Genomic DNA, 26,621 nt, shown 5'->3' with positions numbered 1-26,621 from the left:
CCCCTCCAACTTCAGTAGATGAAGATATTAAATAAGACTTTACCTATCAAACTCCCTTGCTGTACCCCACTGAGAAGCAATTTATCAACATGTTAAAACAGTTGCTTCTTGGAACAGCTATTTCTAGAGAACACAAAAGGAGACCGTGTTCCTAACTTAGTCATAAGTAACCCACAGGAGTTTCAGTCAAGAAGTAGCTATAGTTGAGCCACTTAATAATAGTGACCACAATGTAATTAAGTTCAGTACCCTTGTGGGAGGAATCATACCAGCATGGCTCTTTTAGATGAAAATTGTTCCTCTCCAAGCTACAAAACAGTGTTGATAAAGGAGAACTCTTAGATATAATTTAGTTGGACTTTCAGAAAGCACTTCACAGGAGGTGGTTGAGAAAATTAAGTAGTCAGGCTAAGGTGTAAAATACTGACATGGATTAGAAAGTGGCTGAGACAGAAAACCAAGAGCAGGAATAAATGGTCAGTTTTTAGCACGGCAAAAGGTTAATAGGATCCATGCACGGACCTATTCTGTTTGATCAGAGCAGGATGGAAGATTTTTGGTTGGGATTTTTCAAGGAGCCTCAGAGAGGTCTGCAATGCCCATTCAGTTTCAATGGGATTTGGGTGCTTAACTCCCTTAGTCTCTTTTGAAAATTTCAGCCTTTGGCAAAATGCTTTTCTGATACAAAAGTGGTGCAAAATTCTCAGCAAAAATGTTTCACAAATGGTTCGTCTTTCTTTATCCAGCTCTATTTAAAGTCTGTCCTTGGTACTTGTATCACCCCATTTCTGTGGTATCTGAGAGCCATACAATCTTTCATATGTTTATCCTCACAATATCCTCTAAAGTAGGGAAGTGCTATTAACCCCATTTGATAGATGGGGAAGTGAGGTACTAAGGGACTTGTCTAAAGTCTGAGAAAGTCTGTGGCAGAGCAGGGAGACTCCTGGTCTCCCAAGTCCTGGTCTAATGCTCTAGCCACCAGACATTCCTTCCTCTCTAATTGAATATATTCACTAATGGTCTGGAACAGGCTGAACAAGTAGGTGGCAAACTTTGCAGATGACACAACTTTATTTGCGATAGTCAATCTAGAGAGCTCTGAGGAACTTCAGAAGGACCTAACAAAGCTGAGTGAATGGATGGCATAATGTCCGATGAAATTCACTGTTGACAGAGACAGGGTAATGCACATTGGAAGCAACAACGTGAATTACTCACACACTTTGCTGAGCTCTAAATTAAGAAGAATCATACAGGGAAAAGAGCTAGGAGTCAGCTCATTGAAAAGCTTTGTTCCATGTACAGTGGCAACCAAAAAAGCAAACAGGATGCTTAGAGAATAGGACAGAAAAGAATATTGAGACTTTTATAATGCCATTATATAAATCCTTGGTATCACCCTCACCTGGAATACTCTATTCAGTTTTGCCAACCCTGTATCAAAAAGGGTAAAGCAGAAGTACAAAGGGGTTCAGAGGCTGTCAATGAAAATGACTACAGGCAGGGAAAAAAATTGGATGAGGAGAGATTGGAAAGATCAAGATTTTTGTTTAGAGAGAAAATGAACGAGAAAGGGAGATTATACAAAATGATGGCTCGTCTAAAGAAGGTAGGTCAGGCACTGGCATTTATCTTTCTCATAATCCAGGAATGAGGGGACATTTAATGAAATTGAAAAGCATTTAAAACTGATAAAAAGAAAATACACAACACATAATCAATCCACAGGACTCATTGGTAAAGGGCACCAGAGGCCAAGAGCGTAGTCAGATTCAAAAAACAATTAGATATTTAATGGATAGTGAGAATGTTGACAGGTAGAATTTAAAATATATATAAGCGATATCATCTCTCTCATGCTCAGAGCATAAATCAACCAGTAGCTGCCTGGGCTAGGAAAAATGTATTTTATGGACATATTATTCTATAATTGTCCATTACAGGATTTCTTGCACTTTTCTCTGAAACCCTCATGGTTCTGGTCACTGTCAGAGACAGGATAATGGACTGGTTGAATCATTGGTCTGATGTAATTAAATGGTTTGCTAAAATGTAAATATTTTACATCTACCCCTCTCTATCACTAATTTTGTAACTGTGTCCTAAACAAAAAAGACCAATCAAGTTTATCTTATAAGTTATGGTTCTGTATAAGCCCATGGATGTGGTGAATTGTTCATCACTTGAAGTCTTTAAATCAAGACGGACTATCTTTGAAAGATATGCTCTATCTCAAACAGAGGTTATGGGGTTGATGCAGAAGTTATAGGTTGGGGTTCTTTGGCCTGTGTTGTGCAGAGGGTCAGACTAGATGACCATAATGGTCCCTTCTGGCCTTAAAATCTATTAATAATGTCTATTGTTCATGATCCCGTTAGCCCCTAGATAATGATTTTCCCACAATGTTTTTACCAGTACTTTACTAACAGCACAGCAATTACCATGCTCACTCTTTGCTTTTTAAAATATCAGCATTATAGTTTCTCATCTCCAGGTAATCAGTACCTCCCAAGGTTTCCATCAGTTTTCAAAATCAAATGTCAGTGGTACATGACATCTGGGTCAGCTGATTTGTGCATGTTCACATTTATAAGTATTCATTCACCTGCCTGTGATGAAGAGCTTCCTAATTGTCTCAATGTTTTCCCGTTCCGTCATCCTCATAGCATCACCATCGAGTTTTAACTGGGAGTTCACTCCGTTCTGTGAGTTCTTGCTTGGTTGCCTTTCCAAAACTCTGTAAAGGGAAAACTGTTTATTTAAACCTGAGATATTTGAGCAGTACCGCATGAAACCACTTTTCCTGTTCTTTGCATTTTTCTTTTCCAGAGGATTTGCAGTCTACTATTTCCTATTTACACTCTTCCTTCAGGATTCCCAAGTCACTTTTCATTCTAGTGAATTTGAATACTCCTTCCAGTCACACCTTATTCGCTGTGTCCGAGATTTTAAAAGGTATTGAGGCATTGCTGCAGTCAGTGCTGTAATGCCTAACTGATTTAGGAGCCTAAATCTCATTTTCAAAAGTGATTTTAGGCACTTAGGAGCCAAAATTCCATTGATAGGCAATGGGATTAGGATACCTAAGGGTGTAAATCACTTCTAAAAATGGGATTTAAGACCCTAAATCAGTTAGGCATTACAACGCTGCATGCAAGAATATGCAAATACCTTTAAAAATCTGGGCCTAGATTTCCTAATAAATTCACTCAAGATTCCTTAATTACCTTGCATGCTGAGTTTACAAGTTGCAGGTCAGATCCATAAAAATGAGGATAGTTGTGCAAATTTTGGGATGGGTGGCTGCTCTGAAGGGAGGTACATCACAAGTCAGACATCTCGTTCAACCCCTCTCCTTCTGGATTCATGTAGGGCAGCTATCTCCCCCAGCTGGGGATTACCAGGAGAAGGGTGTGTGGGGATGAAGTAGAGTTGTTATTCTATCTACAGGTGATGAGTGATTGTAGGAAGGAAAAATGTTTGTTCCTGAGCAGTTAGTTTTTGTTCTTGTTTGCGGGGTTCAGTTTTCTATGTAGAATGAATGTATAACTATAATTAAAATGTCCATTAAAGAAATGTGTACTGCACTGTTGAACTTCTGCAAAAGTCCATATGAAATAGGTAAATTTATTTAATTACTAGCTAAATTACCAGTATGAATATCAAATGAATTCAGGATGGCAGGAGGCTTTACAGTCCCAGGAGGCTAGTTGCTGCGCACTGCTGTAATCCCAGCTGTGTGATCACAAGTCAGATGTGATTCAAAGGTGGTGGAGCCAAGGTGCAATGCAAAGGAGTTTAGTGAAGCTAGGGAGATGGGCACCTTATGTGAGTCAGGGTGCGATAATAAAATAAGCCTTCTAATAAAGGTAGCAGTGCATGGGGCTATATGCAACATTATAGAGCAGCGAATGCTGTAGTAACTATGTGTTTTATATCTGTAACTAGCTGGCAGTGCTTTCTAGGGTTTATAATTCCATCATGGATCTTTGCTCAGAGTTGGAACTCTACATACTACAGAAAATAGAGAAGCTGGTAGTCTCCAGTGATTCTTCTGTGCTTTGCAGTTCAAAAAGGGCTTCGTTTTCTCAAGTGGAAATGTGCAGAGTCTTTAGTTTAGAACGTGGGTGGTTACCTTGGAGAGAAAAATGCAGCTAAAAGGCCCACCGAGAGTGATTTCATTGTAGTAAGGTGGTGACTTGTTGTGGCTTCTTGTACCTGCTGGAAGTAATGACACGTGGTGGCTGCATTTAATGGGTACTCCCCACATGTTGCTGAAGTGTAGTGGCCACCTTTACTGAGGAAATGAGCAGCTTTCCACAGTTACTGCCAGACGGCACCTTTGACTGCTCCTGGTCTCTCTGAGTGCACTCCCTCTAAATGTCAGGTCTGTAGCAGTCACCTGTCCCTGGGAATGGAATCAACGTGGGGAGCTGGACTAGAGCTCTCGAGGTCCTGTCGACCCCTGTATTTCTCAAAAGGAAAAGGAGTACTTGTGGCACCTTAGAGACTAACCAGTTTATTTGAGCATAAGCTTTCATGAGCTACAGCTCACTTCATCGGATGCATACTGTGGAAAGTACAGAAGATCCTAATTGGTTAGTCTCTAAGGTGCCACAAGTACTCCTTTTCTTTTTGCGAATACAGACTAACACGGCTGTTACTCTGAACCCTGTATTTCTGTCATTCTCCCACTCTGACTGGGCCCTGGATTGCATTCCCTGTGCATCAACCGTGAGTTGCGTCAGCAAGTCTGACATGCATCCAGACCCTGCAGCTCTGTTCCCTCCGGGACAATGACAGTGGTAACCGGTGACCAAACAACCTCCTTAAATCCATATATTTATTTAGAACAAAAGCGTTTTGGAGAAAACCTATCTTAAAAATGATATAGTGGACTATACATATGTCCTAAGCTTACCAGGTGTATAACCATCTTCCACAGGGGGACCTTGGTTGGACTCACTCCATGCAGACTTCTCCCTAGAGCCTCTCAGTTTCAGCCCTATGCCCTGTCAGAGCTCACTGACAACTCCCTAGATAGCCCCTGATAACTTACCCTCCTGCCCCCACTTGGCAGGAATCAAGTCACTTTAACTCTTTATAGCCCTTTGATCTGGTAATTCTGTGCTATGGCAAAACAAGGTTTGCAGCTGGTTGAGACAGGATCTTGAAGTTAACACTTTTCCCCATTGTCTTGCAAGTATGTGCTTAGGCATTCTTATCTGGGAAGCCATTACATGGCCTTCATGCATTGGACCCTATTGAATTTGAGCATTATGGATATATAGTAAACAGTCCACTGCCCCCAATGTAAATTAGATTGATCTGTTACATAGGAAATTCAAACAATGGCCAGTATACAATAACTTCCCCCTGCTGACTGGTTACCTATAGTGTTCATAAAATTGTTATATCTCAATGTTCATAACATGGGAAATAGTGGCCATTTTGAGTAAGGGAGTGCTGTTGATATAATGGAAAACATAGGGAAACATTGCTAATAACTTTGTTTAATTAGAACCTAATTTCTTCAAAGGCATATTTGAAGGCGTTTGGCAATGAGTTTTCACTATATGAAAAGTCTGAAGGATAAAAATCTTTCATGTATGAGCAAAAGGGGTCTGGAAAATGTTCTCACTTTTTGGGGAAAAATTTCTTAAAGGCCCCACTTGTAATTAATTTTAACTCCTAAAAGCAGTAACAGATTTAGTTGACCGTCCTCAGAAAATTCAGTCTTCACTCACAGATTGTGCTGTAAACTTGGAGAGGAAACATTTTGTTCTTCACTGAGGTTGAATTGCAACTGTAGGTGAAAAACTGAATCCAACTTTCATATAGAGGCAATACTGCACCTCTGTAATAAAACTATAGGCAGCTGGCTTACCTGACCAGCAGCCATACTGAGAAAAGAAGCTAGAATAAAGATGGCCTACTATGCTAACAGTATTCATATCAGGTCAACTATGCATTGATAGAACAACTGCAAAGGGGAGAGGGGTCACAAAATTGCCCATTTCAACTTAACATAGTAAAGTTTGATTCTCTTAACACAATATCCTTAGCTACAGATCAGAAATATGAGCTTTGAATAATAACTTTTATGGTGAATTTTGTTAAAGTAAACATACTTTATAATGTTTTGTAGCGTATCTTAGTATATTTTATGTGGAAAAAATGAAAATAAGCCAAATCAGAGAATAATAATTCAGACATAAAAACAGCTAACATCTGTACTAGCAGACATGCTAGAAAGTAGCTCTCCATTTAAGTGGCCATGGAGAGCAAGACATATGAGTGTTAACTTTACACTGCTAAGATGCATAATGTTCTAACATGGCAGTTTAAAGCTATAACCCATCTTTATGTGGTTAAACAATTCAGGCAAGATTTTCACAAATGACTAGTGATTTGGGGCTATCTGACTTCTTGGGTGCCCAACTGAGATACTTTAAAGGGCTGATTTTTCAGAAAGCGCTGAGCACCTCCCTCTGAAAATCAGATCCCTTTAAAATGTGTAAAGACTCTTGACATCCAAAACATGAATCATTGCTGGAAATCTTGGGTGTTTTTTGTTTTTTTTCTTCCCTAAACTTTCTTTTTTTCCATGGGAAATCTTTTTTGTTTGTTTCAGGTATCTCATTATTTTCTATAGAAAGGTGAGTAAAAATAAAGTCATTTCTAGTTACATTGATGGAAATAAATTAACCAAAATTTGAATTAACAAAATATACAGCTGCACATGGTTTTGAAGTCTGTGCCTTTAAAATGCAAGGCTAGCACATGATCTATTAAGTTACACAGAATTTGATAGATCGCTAAGCAACCCTTCAGGTTTCCATCGTGTTCTGTCAATGCAATAGTAATGTATTAAAAAACAGGGAAAGAGTTATAAAAAGAAGGGCACTGTACATTTTGAACAAAGCGTGTTCTTCAGTTCATACTAAAGCCATGTCTACACTACTACTTACGTTGCCAAAACTTATGGCGCTCAGATATATGGAAAAAAACAGCAATCCCTGAGTGATGCAGGAGACACTCTCCTGCCGATATAGTTACCGTCGCTCATTTAGGTGGTTTTATTTTGTTGACAGGAGAGCGCTCTCACATTGGCACAGAGTGGCTACACGAGTGAGCTGTACTGGTACAGTTGTGCCGCTGTAAGCTTGCTAATGTAGACATGGCCTTAGCGAGGGATACATGTCTGGAATATGTCGTGAAAATAGGAACTCATTCCCTGTTTTGTTTCTTCAACAATAAATATGAGGACGAGAATGTTCTATATTTTTCTCCATGGGTGGGGCACCTACTAAAATAACACTTTTCCTTTATTTTTTTAATGTGATGTAGATGTGACTAGGTTTGTACAAAAACACAGAAAGGCTAAGGTATCCGTGCCCGGTATTGTTGGGGCAATAAAACAGATTCCTTAGTGTATACAGATAGTAACTGGGGCTTTATTTTAAACAAGACAGAGTCCTGATAGCGGCTCCTCATATAAGTTATCACACCCTGGGATGGCTAAACACAGTCCAGCTGGCTAAGGCATGTTCAGGAGACCAGAAATAGTCTCAGAAGTTGACCCACTTGACCACTTGCCGTGACCCTGTTCAATTCAGCTAGATTGTGTTTCTCAGTTTAAGAGACAGAGTCCTCACCTTCCTCTTTCATCTCCTCTCAGTGGCCACTTCTCTTTCGCAGACTGTGAGGGGCTGGCATACTGTTCTTGCCACCTCACTTCACTGCCAAATGTGAGCAGTCACGTGATTTATTTCCAAACCATTTTGTGCCTTCAGGGCCTCTGCTGGGTGCAGTGGCACCATGTGCATCATCGGAGCTTTAATATGTCCAAGGGTCCTTGTCAGCTGCAGATAGGCACTTTAAAGGGTTGTTGTCAGGCTGATTTTGACACAACATTTAGACTATGTAGAAACAAGATTTAATGGGGCCTAAAGTGAGATCAATAGAAATGTGTATAGATTTTAAAAAAAAAAAAATTCCAGTGGAAAAAGATTTTTTGTTTGGATTTAAACATTCCCCTGCCTTGTTTTGGAACCCAAACTTTTCAGCATTGTGGTAGTGAATAAAACCCTGGAAGGATACCTGACATGAACCTGGCTAGAAACAAAAGTGAAATTGACTACTTTACTTTCATTGCCCCGCCTGGGCGAAATGTAAAAAGTAAACAATCAAGAGAGTGGTAAAAAGCAAATGTGATGTTTTTAAATCCTTCAGTTTTAATAGGGTTTTAACTCAGGATATTCAGCTTATTTGTTGTTGAGATGAGATTTTTTTTAAACCCTCTTAAATGGCAATGCAGCAGTACCACCTGCATATCCAGAAACATGGTGTCATCTTTAAAACACTGTGTGTGGGTGGAGGGGATCCCGGCATGGATCAGAATTTGGATCAAGCCCTTGAAAAGAAGGTGGATGGGACAAGAGAAGAAGTGGTTGCAAAGGAAGAGAGGAGATGACTACCTCATGAAGAAGGGTTGTTTCTCTCATCAAATGCATCCCTCTGTCAAGTTCCTTTTTTGAGCTGCAGGGCCATCATTTTCCTCCCCGTCAGTCAGTGCATGTGTGTGTGAGTACACACATGCGCGCACACAGTATACTTCCATATGCAGCTTATTTCATAAAGGTTCAGCAGTCTAGCCTCCTTAACCCCCTGTTTTGTTGTCTCTCCTTCCAGGGATCCTGATGCGGGAGGTCCAGATCGAGGTCTCCCGGCTGCAGGTGGAGGAGCTCTTTGGGTTAGAAGATTACTGGTGTCAGTGTGTGGCGTGGAGTTCTGCGGGGACCACGAAAAGCCGAAGGGCCTACGTCCGCATAGCGTGTAGGTGTAATACACGCATACCATTCATCACAGCCCCTGTCCCTATCTCTGTCACTTGCTCCTTCTTGCCAGCCTGTCCCCACACCCTGCGTGGGAAATCCTTTCCGTCTGCCCTCATGGGGAATTTTGTGGAGAGGGGTTCTTAACAGGTTTATGCATTTGACAATCTGTGTAGGGTTTTATAATTACTTAAGTTGGCAGAAGCTCCTACTCCCATTCCAGGCATCAGAGCAGGGACAGAATCTCTCCTCCCTTATTCTATAACCGGATGGTTTCCTCCCAGTATAGTTCCATGACTCCTCCTTTCCCACTGCCTGCCAAGCTTACCCAGGATAACCACTGAGGTAGATGCTAACCCCACTCCCATTTAATGAGCCAGTGGGGTTCACGCAGTGTGGCAGAGCCACATTCCTCCATTACACCACCCTAGCCATGCCTGCTGGATTTAGTGGATAGGATCAGTGCTGTCTAGTGGTTACAAGTTAGGGCCGGGAACTCCTGAGAACTGTTCTCAGCTCTAGCATTGACTCACGGTGTGACCTTGGGTAGGTCATATACCCTCTCTGTACCTGAGTGTTCACACCTGTAAATGGGGATAAACTTACCTGTCTCACTAGGGTGTTGTGGTAATTAGCTAGTTAATGTTTGTACCGTGCTTTCAACATGCTCAGCACTTACATGGTGCTTCATTATTTTTAAAAAAAAGAAAAGGAGTACTTGTGGCACCTTAGAGACTAACAAGTAAGGTGCCACAAGTACTTCTTTTCTTTTTGTGAATACAGACTAACACGGCTGCTACTCTGAAACTTGTCATTATTTTTAGCAGCCTGACAAGTTAGCACCTCAGCCACAGAGGTGATTTGCCTGATTCAGCAACTTTAAATCCTACATCCTGGATTGACCTCCTGTGTTGTTTCCTTTAGCAAGTGAATAGCTCATGCATTCTTAGGGTGGGAGAAGTCAACAACTGGGCTATTCTGCCACCCAAAGGATGTAAGAGGTGATTCTCTTGACAAGGAGAGAGCTGGGGAAACAGTGCATTGCAGTTCTGCCAACAGGGAAGTTGTTCTGTGATTAAAGATGCTTCCCTATAGAAGCATCATGCTGAATATGGAAAGTCCATATGGAAACCTACTTTAAGAATACGTTACAGTTGCACTCTGTACAGCTTGCACGAGGGAGCCCCCTTCCCTGTAGGCACTAGCTACACAGCTGAGCAAGGCAATATGCACCTTCCCTTTCTACAGAGCTACGAGGTGCATCTTAGACCATATCTACACTATATGAGAGCTATAACATCCTAGCTATAGCGCCGTAGATCTGCCAGCATAGCCCCATAATGTAGACACAGCCTACACCAATGGAGGGGGTTTTCCGTCGTTATAGGCACACCACCTCCTTGCGCGCTGGTAGCTAGGTTGGTGGAAGAATTCTTCCACTGACCTAGCCACATCTATGCTCCGGGTTAGGTCGGCATAGCTGAACCGCTCGGGGGTGTGGATATCTCACCCGCTGAGTGCCATAGATATGTCGACCTAAGTTTTAAGTTTAGACCAATCTTAGTGGGCCTCCCTCTTGCACACCTTACAAAGGGCGCAGTAGCCCCTTTGTACCTTTCCACGAGGCAGCTGCGTTAGCTATGTGTGCACCTGCAGTGCTGCCTTCCCTCCAGAAGACTCGGCGGGACTGAGAGCAGGGTTATTTAGGGTGGAAACTGTTCTGTTGTTTTATCTGTAGCAGTTGCTTTTCCCCTGCTACAGCAGCTGAAATGTTCTCAGCCTTCAAGGCTGTTTTGATACGAAGTGATGCTTCCTGCTCTCAGTTGACAGTAAGGCCACAGCTAGGAATAAAGCTGTCTGTTTTCTTAGGAACACACAGCACTTTTTCTTTAATTTGCCTGCTTTGAGACTACATAAAAAGCCTTCTCTTTTCTCCTTTCCAAAATGGTTCCCAGCTCAGTGACATTTGCTACTGGATCTCTGAGTTTCACGAAGTCGCCCTGTGGCTTGTCACACACCCCATAAAAGCAGTGGGGGAGGGGGGAGAGAGAGAGAAGAATAGCACAAAAAAAAATTGGTGCCCAATCGCACTTCGCTCAAGTTGGAGCAATGCTTATTGGAAGCAATTCCTATGGATTGCAGCGCCATCTAGTGACGAAGGGAAGGACTAGTATCAGTTGCTCCTTTTTCCCTGCGAAGTGTGGCCCACGAATGTACAGTAGGCCTTCACGCGGTGGTGTATTGGACTGCTTGTCCTCTTTCTTTTAACAACCCATGTGATCATGAGTAAAGACATATTTGTTCCATGTACATAAGGCCCAGTTCTGCCATCCTTATTCAGAATGAGTGGTTCCTTACTATGCAGCTGGTGCCAATGACTTCAGTGGGATTATTCCTGAAGTAAGGTACTGCTTAATGTAATGACGGCAGAATTTGGCCCATGGATAGCATGCTACTTATAGTACGTAGTATGAGCACAGTAATATATGGCCACTTTCATATTAGATCCTATATGACCTACTATGTCATTTGCATATTCTGTAATTCCAAATGTTAACACACAATATTTATGTATAATTCACTTAGAATAAGATAAATGCAATTTACGTGTGATGAAGGCACAGTGCCAGATTTTCAAAAGTGCCCAGCTCCTGGGAGTTACTGGGCAATGGGCCTTTTGAAAATCTGACCACTTCATGTAGGGGCCTAACTGGAAGCAGAGCCCTTCTGAAAATGTTGTCTCATTTAGAATCGTAGAATATTAGGGTTGGAAGGGACCTCAGGAGGTCATTTAGTCCAACCCCCTGCTCAAAGCAGGACCAATCCCCAGTTTTTGCCCCAGATCCCTAAATGGCCCCCTCTAGGATTGAGCTCATAACCCTGGGTTTAGCAGGCCAATGCTCAAACCACTGAGCTATTCCTCCCCCAGGTGCCTCAGATGGAGCTTTTGGGGGCTGAACTCTTTTGAGAATCTGGCCCATGGATTTCCTTGAAATGCATAGTGCTACTTAATAGACAGCATGAATTCCAGCTCATAATGGTACATCCCCACCCTGACCTAAGCTGCTCCAGCATGCTCTGCCCCTCTTTTCACTAGTGCGGCAAAACAGCAAGCCCATACTTCAGTGGTCCCCTTTCAGAAACACAAGACTTCTTAATTTTGGATGGATTTTGATGAAAGAATATGAAGTTTCTAGGCAGGAACATGAAACTCTGGCAACAGCAGACTAGCACGTCCTCCCTTCTGCCTGCTCTGAACAGTTCATTTAAGGGAAGGCGAGTGAATCCCATTTCAGGAATGGGAGAGCACTCAAAATCATGTTTTATCCATGGGCAAGTGGATGTCAGCCCTTGTTCTGAGACATCTTTTGGCAGACTTGACCTTTTTCTGCTGGAATATGATTCCATCCAGAAGACAAGTAAGCACCTGGGAACAATAGTTCTTACATTGGCAAGGATAAACTGGGGTACAAAGAGCCAGCTAGGTGGGTGGGGCAGGAAAGACGGGTGGAGGTGGTAGACAGGAAATCTCTGGGGATTCTAATTGGGCTGGTCAGCAGGCCATGTTACACTAAACTCCTGACAGATTTTATCTTGCTGCAGGCTCCTCTGTCCATATATGGTACCCCCAAGGTTTTTTGGGTTGCTCCATTCGTGTCACTGGCTGATAACACTTGGGGTTCATTTTTCTTTCCCAGACCTGAGGAAGAACTTTGACCAGGAGCCTCTAGGGAAAGAGGTTCCACTGGAACATGAGGTGTTACTGCAGTGCCGCCCCCCAGAGGGGGTGCCAACGGCAGAGGTAAGCCATGCTATCTCTCTCACACCTCCCAACAGCAGAACTGGCCTGAGGGGCCGCACCAGGTAGAAGGTGCCAGCATGCTGGGGACGTATTTTACTCCCACAAGAAAAACTCTGCTCATACTTTTTAGCACAGCTATTTTCCCCCTGCGTCTTTGCCCAAATAAATCAGACTTTCTATTGACACTGACCCTGGCAGATGACCCTCAGCATCATAAAGCCCTCTTCATAGTGAGGGATTACTACAGGGAAGACTGCACCATCTCCAGTCCCCTGGGGGCCTTCAGTCGAGCAGCAGCATCCCCAAAATGGACAAAACTGGCAGGGGATGGGACATAGTCAGATCAGCAGAGGGATGTGCTGATTTACCACAGCCTGTGGCAGTCTGGCTCTTAGGCATCCCTCCACAGATGACTAGAGCTGCTCTCCCTTGGCAGAAAACCCTAGGGAACGCTGCTTGCCCTCGGTTGGCTGTATCTCCCCAGGGATGTGATGGGCTAGACTAGCCCAATAAAGCCGACTTCCCCGCCCCATCGGGAGCGACACCATTTCAGTGCCCAGCTGCCAGCTCCCCTCACTATACAGGCTGATGCATGAAAACACTCCTGCAGTCCAGTGGGAAGGAAGGAATTTGAAGCACATTTCCTCTCCCACCTGCAGTCTCTGTTTATGGCTGTCCTGGTGGGTGTTAGTCTGGAGAGACTCCACCCTCTTAGATTTGCGAGAGTTGCTGGTTTGTTTCTGAGGGCACCTGTAACTGTTGGAAATTATTTTCCACCTGCCGGAGGCGGATGCTAGAATAGCTTTTACAAGGCTTCTGGCATAGCTTGTATTTTGCCAGTTTTAGCAGACATGCAGCTTTCTGTTATGGATTTTACTGCCCTGCGCCATTTCCTGCTGTGGTTTTTGTTTTTCTTTAATCAGAGGCCATGGGAATTTACTGGTAACCAGCCCTTCTCACCTGCCCTCCCTGCCTCCCTCAGCTGGACGCAGCTGTGGCTTCAATGAGGCCTGATCATGAAGGTGAATAATTGCTAGCCAGCCTTCTACATTCACCGTCGTGATCCATTAATAAAACAGCACAAGCTATTTCCAAGCCACCTTGGGGGATGCGGCCTCCCCCAAACTCCGGTCAGCCCCCAGCGCTCGCATCTTATCCATTGTCCCTTGCAACACTTTTACCATTCCAGCTGGGATTGCTAACACCTCAGCAATGTGCCAGTTAAGTTCCAGCGAGGAGCAAGGGAGAGAACATATGAGATAGATTGGGCACATCTTTGCAGATGGATTGGGGCCATGATGGATGGCCTCTTGCAGGCCGTCAGCTTCCATTATTCAGCAAAACTGTTTATTTTGGGCAGTGGAACTGTTATTCTGACATCTAATAACACACTTAACCTCAACACCTGTTCAGCCCACGCCTCCCTGCTGTACATGCTCATCTGCCATTAACCCCTTGTAGGAGTGATCTGGAAGAAAAGAAAGCACAGAATGATTTGTTTAAATGCTATGGGTAAAAATGAGTGAGTGAGGCCTGGAAAGAGCGAAGTTCATGGACTCTCCTAGCAAGGCAGGGCCTTTCCCCAAGGCCAGTCGCCTTTCCTCCTTGCTCCAGTAACTCAGTGCAGTACCATTAGCATCACTGTGAGTGTGCTCTGTGTGTGATAAGCTTCTGACTTGTCATCTCCCATAGAAAAAGCAATTAGATGGACAAACCAGGTTAGTGCCAGCCAAGCTTGTAGGGGAGGTGAGAACAGTTGGGGAGGGGTGGGCTTCTGTCCCCGTTCTTGAGTGGTAAACAAAACTCACATGCCTCATGTTGTCAGCATCTCTCCAAGCAACGCAAGCCTCATTCTTGTATGGAATTTGTTGACTGTTGCAACTTTTTTGATAATGTGTAAATAAGCTACACCTAAAAGCCGCAGGAAAGTTTATTTTAAATCTTTAATTTTTTTCTTTTCTCTTTCACACCTGCGTGTACTTTGACAAGCCCCTGCATACCGACTGACACAGAAATACGTACACACATTAGAGAGGCAGTGTTCTCCAGTGGGCAGAGCACTGGACTGGGACTCGGGGGAGATGGGTTCTATTCCTGGTTCCTGGCTCCATCACTGTGCCAGTGACCTGATGTATGGCTATGGGCATGTCACTTTACCACTCTGTGCCTACCTTTTCCCTCCAGCGGTGTTTTGTCAACTTAAATTGGCAGGACATCCGAGTACAGGAGATGTGCCAACTCATGCTTGGAGTGTGACCACCATGGATGCACAGTCCCAGCAATGGACACACCAAGGAGCTGCATGATGACATCATGCCTCATAGGGCTATATCTTGCTCACTCCTAGTTCTGATTCACAGATTCCAAGGCCAGAAGGGACCATTGTGATCATCTGGTGTGACTTACTGTGTAGCACAGGCCATAGAGCTTCCTCAAAATAACTCCTAGAGCAGATCTTTCAGGCAAACATCCAATCTTGATGATGTAAAGATGGTCAGCGATGGAGAATCCACCGTGACCCTTGGTAAATGGGTCCAGTGATTAATTACCCTCACTGTTAACAATGTAGATCTTATTTCCAGTCTGAATTTGTCTAGCTTCAACTTCAGAGCCCATTTTCCCCTCTTCTTTGAGTCCTATTCCTGCTCATCTCCTTCTGTGTGTCAATCAAATTGCCTTCTACTCTGTAGTTTTTCTTACCACCCCAGTGCAAGGTTCTTCCAGTATAATTAAAGCAACTGGGCCCTGATTTGGTTTACACCCTGCTTACACCATTTGTAAGCCAGCATTGTGGTGGGGACCATATGGCGTTCGGATTTCTTTCCTAGCCCTGGCCCGCACTCCCATTAGCCACATCCCATGTTAATTGTCTCTTCATCCTTGCACCCACTGACCAGCATTCCTTGTGTGCTAGGGGAGCACAGTAGCTCAGGAAAGAGCCAGCATGTGTCACACCTCTTTGGCCACCTGTTAGTATAGCTTCCCCTTCTCTCATCCTGTGCAATGAGCGGGATGGTTAAGGCCACCTTCTCACTCACTCACTCTCAGCTATTTATCGTTTCTTTTCCTGGGAGTGCAATGATGGATTTTGAGTGGTGCTCTCAGAGATTTAGCCAGGTGATTTCTGGTAGTGACAATGTACGCTGGATTTTTAACTCTGTAATCTTGCTTTCTCGTTATGATACCTAATTGCCTCTGGTTCTTTTTCTCTTTTTTCCTCCTTTCTCTGTTTTCTTTTACTAACTTTCCCAACCCTGTCATCTCTTTCATTCTTCTGTCTTTCCTTTCTTCCCTTTCTTTCTCCCCTTTTTTTCTGCCTTTCTAGGTGGAGTGGCTGAGGAACGAGGATGTTATTGACGCCACCCGAGACACCAACTTCCTGATAACCATAGATCATAACCTCATAATCAAGCAGGCCAGGCTTTCGGACACCGCCAACTATACCTGCGTGGCCAAGAACATTGTGGCTAAGCGCCGGAGCACCACAGCCACTGTCATCGTCTATGGTACTGACCCTTTGTTCTTAGGAACACAGGGGTTAGCCAAAGTGTGTGTCCACGAGCCCAGGGGAACCTAATGTGGTTGTCTGTGGCTTTATCTGTAGAAATATCAGCTAACGCACATGCCTGGCCTGAGGCATAGAACTCATGCCCTACCACACCAGAAACGGACCTCTTGAGCTGAAAGAGACTCTCCATCGGCTTATACCAGTACTAAAGTTTATTCTTAGGCTTTTGAAAGCAAACCTGAAACTAGGGGGCAAAAAACCTTGCCTGGTTGCTAGTTTTGATACAAACCTGGCTGCTTTACTGAAATATATACATGGTGCCTCAAGTGAAGCTGGGCTGCATCGTTTGAGCAAACCTAAACAAGTTTTACAGGGAAACCAGATGAAATGCTGGAGTTGGCTGAGTTTTCCTTTGAGTTTCACGTATGAGAAACAAAAAGCAAAATTCGGAGGCTGCAAACCACAGTGAACCAACATGAAAGGATAAAAGTCCAAGCAAAACCCACAAATCTGTCTCTGTTCGATTTCTGGAGCAAAATAGTGGCCGTTTTCTGCTCTGTCCCACTAAAAAGCTCTCCATGTCAAAAATATTTGTGAAGTTAAAACTCCTAGGCCAGCAGAGCTGGGATAAATCAGTGCAGCTCCAGTGAGGTGAGGAACCAGGAACATTTCAAAAACGTTCAGGGTTTTTCAACCAGCTGGAGTTGGGAGGTGCTCACTTAGAAGGCGCATGTTTATTTGTTGGAGAGCGTTGTGAATGGGGGTGGTGTCAGATTAAAGGAGCCTGGTGATTGGCTGGTGTGGATCAGTCTAGGGAGCTGGAAAAGAGTAGGTACAACCCTGACCTTGTTTAGTGACCCCTCCTGGCGGGTCCATGAAACTGTAGTGTTCACTCCACCAGCAGCTTTCCCTGTTGGCTGTAGTGACTGCCAGGGAGGGAGAGGACGAAAGTGGCTGGACTGGTGCCGGGACACGAATATGATGATATTCCTGGGCTCTGAATTTTTAAGCAGCATGTTTTTTCCTGTTTCCTTCTCTGTACACAGTGAATGGTGGCTGGTCCACCTGGTCAGAATGGTCTCAATGCAACAACCGCTGTGGCCGTGGCTGGCAGAAGCGCACCCGGACCTGCACCAACCCAGCACCTCTCAATGGCGGCTCCTTCTGTGAGGGGCAACCCTTCCAGAAAATGGCCTGTACCACGATGTGCCCAGGTAAAGGCAATTCATGCAAGAGCCTGAGGCCAGCTGTAATCATGGGTGTGTGCTCCCCTCTTTGGATTGTCCAGTTCAGCACTATCTCTAGCGCTGCCCAGGGGCTTGTGGAGATGGTGTGTGTTGTGGAGGGGGATCTGCAGGAGGTCAGGGGGCATGTGTCTCAGAGTAGCCTCCTTCCAACTCGTATGAAGTGACTTTTCCCTGTTGAAAACTCTCGTTGTGGGCTATGAAAACTGAATGTCCTAGACCTGAGAGCAGCCATCCACCTTACATTCCCCAAGCCACTGCAGGACTGGGCTTGACATACAATGGACCTCCATAAGGACTCCCTCGAGTACCTAGGCTGGTGAAGCTGTCTCTTTTTCCAGATCACCCTTCTCCCAAATGATCTGCCAAAACCCTTCTTTGCCTGCCCTGTCATCTAGAGAACAAGCCACCAGTGAGACCTTCCAGTTCTCAGCTGTTTGGGCTTCTAAAGCCAGTTCACATCTGCATTTCTGTAATGGCTTAACCTCCCAATTCAGAGGTTGTGCAGCAGCTGCCTCATCCTAAGGTTTCTTTTGATTGTTATCTGTTAGATTAGAGAAGCCAAATGACTGCTGTGTATACAGTACTGATTCAAATCTCTCTGCTCCTTCCTCCAAGCCTTCAATGAATTTTTTTCTCTGTGTGTGCGTGTGTGTGTGTCTGTGTTTTTCCTGGAATGCAGTAGATGGAGCCTGGACAGAGTGGAGCAAGTGGTCAGCGTGCAGTACGGAGTGCACCCACTGGAGGAGCCGGGAATGCACTTCCCCAACCCCAAAAAACGGAGGCAAGGACTGTAGCGGAGTGTTGCTGGATTCCAAAAACTGCACTGATGGGCTGTGCATGCAAAGTGAGTGAGCCAGTGTGGGGGACAGCGTGGGAGGGAGGGAGAGGGAGGAAAAGGACAACCAGGGGGAAAAAACCATGGCTAAAAGGGTTTATTAGAAGGGAAGGCATTGCAAGCTGAAGGGTTTATTCTGCCTTTGTCTAGGCAGCAGGCACTATACATGGTCTCCCATTCCAGGTGGGCACAGAACTCCAGCTCAAGATCATTTCTTCCCAGGGGTTGCCCCCACAGCTCATTCCAGTTAGCCCCAGAAACCCAAACCCACTTTAGAGTTCCTCTTACTGCAAGTGACATTATAGACCAGGGTTGCTGTCTGCCTCTCTGACAATATTGCCAACTTCATAAACTTTTTACATTGGACAACCGCTGGGAAATTCCAGGCTGGATATCCAAGCCGATCTGGAATGGATTCTGATTGCAGTGATGTACAGCACACAGCTAACTTGGAGGGGCAGTGACAGCAAGATGGCCAAAGCCCTTTAACTATAGGAAATGAAGGTTATTCATGCTCATTTAGGTGGATGTGAGATATGTTCTTAAGCACCATTACTGGACTCCACACCTGTTGGCGATGCTAGCATAGAATTCTGACACAGCCCCTTCTAGGCCAGTTGGAGCCTTGCTAGACTACTTGCAAACCTGAAGGTTAGACGTTGTTAGGGTGGGCAATTGATTACAGCTCTGAAAGGTTGATGGAAGTTGACTGCATGGGTCACTGGATGAAGCACCAGCCTCTTATCTGTGGCACCTGGCTTCAAATCTAGTTGACACCCTAAACCTCATGGTAGCATTATCATTCAGAACAGTTGGCAGTCTGCTCCCTGCTATGGAAGGACCTAGGAATGAGTTGTTAAAAGAAAGCAAAATGTTTGTTATCCCTGGCACAGGTGACCTTGCCAGGGCAGAGTGGAGGTCACTGGCTGCATCAAAGAGGGTGAATGTGCACAGCGGGTTCCTGGCCCATGCATGATCAACTTCCATCACATCACTACCAAGTCCATTAACCTTAAAAAAGCATGCATGCTCCGTGTATGTTGCCAGAGAAAAGGAAACTGTGGTAGGAGGGATGAAGGAAGGGGAACAGAGGGCCAACCACTTCTTTTAAATATGCCTCTTCAGGGATAGTTATAGTCCTAAATTTCCCTAGTGATTCCTCTGTATATTTTTCCACTATGTACGCCCACACACCACCTCTTGAGGTACAAGTGTTAAAACACAGGCCTCTCCTGAGCAGACTGAGTGCTGCCTGTCACCCCCAGTCCTGGGAAGGGTTGAATATGCAGCTTGACTTCCCACGGGAGGAAAGTTCCATTTAGTGCCACAGAAAAAGGGACCATTCGGCAGCTGTGAGAGGTTATTTCACCTCTGATCACTGTAATTCACTGATGTGACAGGTCGTGGCAGAGCTCCTGGGTGTTCCCATCCTGAACCTGCCTCTTGCTCTAGCAGAAATTGTCACCCACTCCAAACACTGATCCAGTCCCACAAAGTACGGAGTGCTGAGCACCTGCATCTCTCTTCGGACTTCATTAAGGTTGCAGGTGCTCAGTACCGGATCAGGCTCTGTGCAATGTTTGTGTCATAATGGTGAACGAGACCCAGCAAACTCATTTCATTTATCACCTAAATCCCCAGTGAGAAAAGTTTAATTGTTTTATTTTTTTCTTTAAATCAATTGTTATTAAAAAAATCTGTCTGCGGGTCTGGCGTGAAGCCAAAAAACCTGAAGTCTTTAAAACACCTCTGCTTTAAACCTTCTCCTCTCGAATTCAGATGGAGTGGAGAAGGGCTTGGATGTTTCCCATTCCCCATTTGGGATCTAAAAAGATCTAGAAAATATTCTGAAATACCAAGCCTAGTCTAGGTCTGAGTGGAAATGAGTGTGATACATTTCATGGGACAATCCAGGTGGAATTGCTTGACCTTAATTTGGAATTCCCTGGACTCACCTCATTCCTTGGTGTCACTCCTGACCAGCAGCCATGGAATGGTCCCAGTTACAAACATGGGGCTGTGCTACAAGAAAAACCCTCTTTAGAGAGTATTAAAGTGCCCTCCTTTCTCTGCTTAACAGCCAGGAATAGTGTCAGTGCTTGTCCTATAGCAATATCTGCCCGGGTGCCTTGCAGCTCGTTTGCTTAGCGTAACCCTGAATGCCCCCTGTGCTGTAATCTGCTTAAAAGAATGAGTTAGGAGTGCACCATAACCCCTACCTCGCTGTATAACTGCCTTCATGTCATGTTAAATAAACTCACCATGTCGATCCATGTTGGCAGCGAGTGGGGGGGGGGGTGTTGAACCACAGAAGTGGTTTCAAAGGAACATCTTGCAAGCCAGTGCCTTCTGGGCCTGGTAGAAGCTCATGGTTGGGAAAATTAAGGCATCGTGACAGCAGAGGTCGGGTCCGGCTCACAGGCAGAGTCAAGCTACGTGTGGTGCCAGCCTGGTGCTGGCTGTTAACGCTTCGCAGGCAGAAAGCGCCTCACAGAGAAAAAGGAAATAGTGGTGTGTTGAGACCGGCTTCCTGCAGCAGCGAACCTGCAGGGTGTGGAAAGGAGTGGGGAGGGTCGTTTTATATCAACGGCTACAAATAACTGTTCCCATGCTCGGGACTTCCATGCTTTAGACCAAAAACAAAGGAGTGGCCTTACAGAGGGACTTCCATCCTGGATCAGACTTGGACAGTCCAGACATGAAGGAAAAGTATCTGGTGGGTTCCCATATGAATCTGTCTGATTATTTGCCAACCTTGGCTCTGAACAAGAGCCCTTCTTCCTGACACAGGCCAGCTTGACAGTGGCCATCACCGTCCACAGTCGCTGAAACTGTTGTGCTGTCCCATCTTGTGTCTCAAGGCTTCAGTCCAAGCTGGAGTTAAATGGGAGGATGGGCCAGGAGGAAGAAGGCTGTTATTACATAAGGCTAATAGCTTTGATAATCAGCAAACCAGACACAGGATAATGTTGACAAAGCCTAATGTAACCAGACAATGCTTTTATGTTTCAACCACTGATTTCCGGGGGGGGAGGGGCACAAGCCTAGTGTGGGAGAGGAGAGAAGTGAAGCAGGAGGGGAGTGTGGGGGGGAGAGGTTTCAAGAACCCAAATCCTCCCCATTGTGAATGTCCTGCAAGTTGCTCCCCCCTCCCACATGCTCCTTTGGTGGTCCCTAATGCAGATTCCATGAGACAAGCTCACATGTACAGGCTCAGACAGTAGCCTGGCAACCAAGCTTCTCTCTTCTGCACACACAGTACTCAGCGAACCCCTGAAAGTTCACATGGTGGCTCCTCTGCGCTGCTAGGAACGTGTAGCCATCTGATGAGTGAGAGAAAGGGGTATGCTGGGAGTAAAAAAAAAAAAAAAAACCCCAAGGGAACAAGCAGAAGAATTAGAGTAGAAACCAAACAAAGAGGGAGAAAGTGGGATGAGAGAGAGAGAACAGAGATGGGAGAGACAAGGAGGAATGGGGAGAGGAGAGGTGGCATCACTATACTAGGGGCATGGTAAGTGGGGAGATGGGCAGAGAATGGGGGCACTCATCTCTCAGCCCATCACAAGGGAGTGCCAACTAAAAGAACAACAGTGGGTGGGAACCACTGGTTTTAACAGAATGAATGGTTCTCCCTGCTGCACTGGACTCATTCAAATAGCACTGAAATTCAGTGGGGCTTTCTCAAGGCTGGGCTGAGCCTAGGGGGATCCTTCCCACTCTCCACCACACCTAAAAGAGGCAGAGGCTGGCCCTGAGAACTGGGCACCGCTTTGTCACTGGGGCCGGAAGTGCCTGGGGCTTTGTCTGTTGAACCCCTTGAGAGGTGAGTGAATTTCATTGTCAGACCAGGAAGCTGGGCAGAAGAGAAGCCGATTCTGCTCCCCTAAAACCTCAGGTGAGCAGTGGGTGGAGGCGCTTGGAAAGCTGTCTTCCCCACTCATCCCTTTGAAGTAAACGATTTAGTGGGAAGGGGTCACTGTGCTCTCAGTTTCCGGCAGCCTATTGGAAATGTGGATCAAAATTTGCCATTCTGGTTGTGCAGCTTAGGTCCCTTTGGATGGGCAGCAAGGCCAGCCAGGATGGGAGAGTGGTCACAAGCCTGCTTCCCTAAAACTACCACAAGGGCAAGGCTTCTGCATGGCTTCAAGGAGCTCCTTGTTCTCTCTAAACCATTTGCTGTTTTTTATGTCTCATGAAATCCTTCCCCTTGGTGTGCTGGGGCGGATGACTATGTTTCTTTCCTTCCATTAGCATCATCACCATCATCATTTTCACCTTTTGTTTTTAACTTTGTTTTTCCTAACAGATAAAAGAGTTCTAAGCGAACCCAAAAGTCACTGTAAGTCCTCATTTCATGGCCACTTTATTTCATTGTGATACATTATTTTGTTTGGTCATTGGCACCACTGGTGTCAGGCTGGAACTAGAAAGCTCCATCTCCAAGGCTTCTCTATGGAGTTGCTCCAGTGAGCGAGGGAGGAGAGAGCTGAAATACACCGCAAAGGGTTAGCAGATGTTAAAGGGACAGTTACTCCATCCAGCTTGAGAGACCTAAATTTAACTTTTATTCTGCACATCAGTTTCTCTATTTAAATGGGCTAAACTTTATTCTCAGTTACAACAGAATATATCCAAAATCACCGAAGTCCATGAAGTTATTCCAAAATGAATGAGAACAGAATTTGTATGTATACATATAAAAAAAAGTTGGAATTTTTGGTTTGTTTTTTTGCTTCTAAGAACAAGTGCTTAGATTCCCCCACCCTGAATTAAGACCGGTGCCACCAGTTTGTTCGTTTCCTAGCCCTGTTGTTAATGCACCCAGAGCAACTTAGGAAATAATATAAAGTGCATCCGATGAAGTGAGCTGTAGCTCACAAAAGCTTATGCTCAAATAAATTGGTTAGTCTCTAAGGTGCCACAAGTCCTCCTTTTTCTTTTTAAGAATTTTGGAGTACACTATAGCTCTGAAATACTTGTGTTCTGTGAACATTTTTCAGCTGGGAGACAGATACAAATCATTTCAACTGTAGCTAGTCCTGGGTGGTGTCCTATCTCCCTTGGCAATCTCTGTGAAATCATTCCCCTTCTACAAAAGTTGGAATTGCAAACACTTTGGATCTTTCAGGTTTTTTGTGACTGTAAGTTCCCAGCTATTCCCCTATCATCAAAGTGGAATGTTTCTGCAATCCCCCTGCAGAAGGAATTCCCCTGAGGGCAACTCCTGCTCCCATGCTCCCCCCCACAAATATACCCCAGAAATAAAAACTGGCCTTGGTTCTGATCCATATACGTGGCACAGGCCCTGTACAGGTTAGAAACTATGAAGCTAAATTAAACATAATCTTAGAGCACCTGGAAATCAGGAAAGGAAAGGGGGAAAAAAAGAGGGGGTAAGGTAGAGAGCATGAGTGTTCAGGCCAAGCTGTTTGATGTATCTGGAATAATTTTCCTGGAGGCAATGTTAAAATAAGACACATGTGTATGTCTCAGAAACAGCAGCATCTAATTCTCTAATATGGCCTGACTCCACGCACTTGACACCAGTCAATGGTGGGTGGAGATTCTATCTTTGACACTAAAATATGCTGGAGGCAAGACACTGATGCTGCGGGATCCTTGAGGAGTTGGAATTCCTTCCCTTGGCAGAGGGGTGTAATCTGAGCTCATGTGAAATCAAGGGAGCAATTACCCTGGATAAAATAGGGTTTAATTTGCTATTGAAGAATGAAAGGAAGGGAGTGAGGGATTTTAACAGCAGTCAGTGACAGAGGCAGAGATTCATGGGCCTGGTTCAAGCTTCCTCAGTCCTAACATTTGACATTCCCAGGCTAACATGACACACATTGTCTTAGGTGTCCTTGTAGGCAGCACCAGCTGACCAAATCACCAGAGCAGCCATTCCAGAGCAGTTGGTACTTTCCTTCTCTGAGCTGACACATCTACTGGTTTGAGATGGGAGCAGATGGAAGGATGCCCAGTGATCGCTTTATGGCATCTCTCTGTGCACTATCCTATTAGCTCATTGTCATCTCTTCCATGTGCATGCGTATCTTCTTTCAAAGCAGATTTCTTCCTTCTCCCTGGACAGGGGATCCCAAAGATCAAGAGTCATGCTGGGTGTGGGTATGTCTACACACACACACACACACTGTGACTCTTGATTTTGGGGATACAGATATGTATATCCAACATGTTGCTCTCACTTTTGGACAACACTTTGAGCCCATCTGTTACCTAGTTGTGCCAGCCCAGCCTCCCCTGCCCAGCATTTGCCAAAAGCTTGGGTTAATCCTAGAATTAGTGGTGTCTTTTGTGCAAAGATAGTGGGTTGATCATGCAGGGATCCAGCTGTGGGTGACACAATTCTGACTGCAGATTCGTGCAAAGCCCCCCTTTCCTCAGTTTCCCTTTTCTCATTTCCTTCTTCTAGTGTTGGAAACCACGGGGGATGTGGCCCTATACGCCGGTCTGGTTGTAGCCATCTTTGTTTTCATCGTCATCCTGATGGCCATCGGAGTGGTTGTGTACCGGCGCAGCTGCCGGGATTTCGACACTGACATCACAGACTCCTCAGCTGCCCTGACTGGAGGCTTTCACCCAGTCAACTTCAAGACCTCCAGGCCACATCTGGGTATGGAAATTGTATGGCAGGCCATGAATGCTCACAAAATTGGGGGTTGGGGTGCGGGAGGGGGTGAGGGCTCCGGCTGGGGGTACGGGCTCTGAGGTAGGGCTGGAGATGAGGGGATGGGGATGCAGGAAGGGTCCCTGGGCTGGGACCAAGGGGTTCGGAGGGCGGGAGGGGGATCAGGGTTGGGGCAGGGGTTTGGGGCGTGGGAGGGGGTCAGGGGTGCAGGTTCCAGATGGTGCTTACCTCAAGCAGCTCCCAGAAGCAGCAGCATGTCCCCTGTCCAGCTCCTATGTGGAGGCACAGCCGGGTGGCTCGGCATGCTGCCCCATCCACAGGTGCTGCCACTGCAGCTCCCATTGGCCGTGGTTCCAAGGGGAGCTGCGGGGGCAGCTCTTGGGGTGGAGGCAGCGTGCAGAGCCCACTGGCTGCCCCTAGGTGCTTACCTCAGTAGCTGTCCCCCCTCCAGCTCCTCTGTGGAGGTACTGCCGGGTGGCTCGGCACGCTGCCCCATCCGCAAATCAAGCAAGATAACGAGCTCATGTTTATACAGTGCCTAGCACAGGAAGGCCTTGATCTTGACTGGGGTCTCTAGGCACAACAGGAAAATAAATAATAAGGAAAGGGAACTGGTAGACAGTGTAAAGAACACAAAGCATTTCAGCTATTCAGCACAGAATGAAGTACCAGCTCCTTTGTGAGAGTAATAGGAGAGTCAAACTACTTTCAGATTCTTGTTAAACTTTCTGTACGTACACTATGATGCAGCTTCTCCTTCATTCTTGAGGTAGTTTTGATCCTGATTCTCAGTCCAGGCAGTCTCCTTTCAAGTAATTGATAAAAGGGAGACAGGTGTGTTCAAAGTCCATGCTCCAGTCTCTTGCTTTATAACCTGCTTCTCCCAGGGACATGTCTTACACATTCTGAGCCCATTGTTTCACTAAGGCTAGGTTTCCATGTAGGTCTCTTTTGATTTATGTTTAAATTCACATGTTACTGAAGTTTTTGCCTTTTTCATCTTTGTTCATCTTGCAGATAATCCCCAGTTGTTGCACCCTTCAATGCAGCCTGACCTAACAGCCAATGCCGGTGTATATCGTGGCCCGATGTATGCCCTGCAGGACTCCTCTGACAAGATCCCAATGACCAACTCCCCACTGCTTGACCCACTCCCAAACCTAAAGATCAAAGTGTACAACTCCTCCACAGCATCCTCCTCCCCCAGGCTGAATGACGGGGCAGACCTGCTTGGGGCAGTGCCCACGGGCACCTACCCAGGGGACATTGCCAGGGACAATCACTTTATGAACATAAGGAACAAGGCCATGGGCTCTCAGCATCTCCTCACCCTGCCCCGGGAGCATGGGAACAGTGCCACTGGCACATTTGGCTGCTTGGGAGGAAGGCTCACTGTCCCGGACACAGGTAAGCGCCATAGTGAGAGGTGCAGCTGTGGTTGCTGCTGTCCCAGTTGCTCTCTAATGTCAGCTAACTTACAGTTGAGTAGTGAGGCCTTGTGGTGATGGCCTCTGGTTTTGAAGACAGTGTGGTGCTGATTAGAAATGAAAAATGGATCTGAATATCCCTTTCTATAATGACGTCCCCATTAAGCTGCCGGCCTGTGTATCTCCGTAAGATAGAGTTGATGGGAATCAGTCACCATCATGAGGTGACCATCATTTTGTATTTTTGTTACTCCAGTTGTAACCTGTTGGAGAGCACTGGAGGAAAATAAGCACCGCACTTCTTGTGCTAAGG

At 45.4% G+C, this 26,621-nt stretch overlaps 1 protein-coding gene across 4 annotated transcripts in view; it reads left to right on the top strand.

Moving 5' to 3' along the window:
* Nucleotides 1-26,621, top strand: part of UNC5B (unc-5 netrin receptor B) — a 151,531-nt gene that overhangs the window by 107,889 nt on the left and 17,021 nt on the right. For 2 of the 4 annotated variants that reach the window (XM_073353569.1, XM_073353572.1), the window contains exons 3-11: nt 8,698-8,841; nt 12,539-12,642; nt 15,968-16,148; nt 17,197-17,364; nt 18,077-18,241; nt 20,865-20,948; nt 22,539-22,571; nt 24,666-24,866; nt 25,899-26,288. In XM_073353569.1, the coding sequence (XP_073209670.1) occupies nt 8,698-8,841; nt 12,539-12,642; nt 15,968-16,148; nt 17,197-17,364; nt 18,077-18,241; nt 20,865-20,948; nt 22,539-22,571; nt 24,666-24,866; nt 25,899-26,288 (1,470 nt within the window). The remainder of the gene's footprint in view (nt 1-8,697; nt 8,842-12,538; nt 12,643-15,967; nt 16,149-17,196; nt 17,365-18,076; nt 18,242-20,864; nt 20,949-22,538; nt 22,572-24,665; nt 24,867-25,898; nt 26,289-26,621) is intronic. The other 2 variants (XM_073353570.1, XM_073353571.1) reach the window with 2 other exon arrangements.

The sequence above is a fragment of the Lepidochelys kempii genome, chromosome 7, assembly GCF_965140265.1.
Source record: "Lepidochelys kempii isolate rLepKem1 chromosome 7, rLepKem1.hap2, whole genome shotgun sequence".
Classification (NCBI taxonomy): domain Eukaryota; kingdom Metazoa; phylum Chordata; order Testudines; family Cheloniidae; genus Lepidochelys; species Lepidochelys kempii.
Note: the sequence above shows the minus strand (reverse complement) of the source record. Positions and strands in the feature narration are given on the sequence as shown.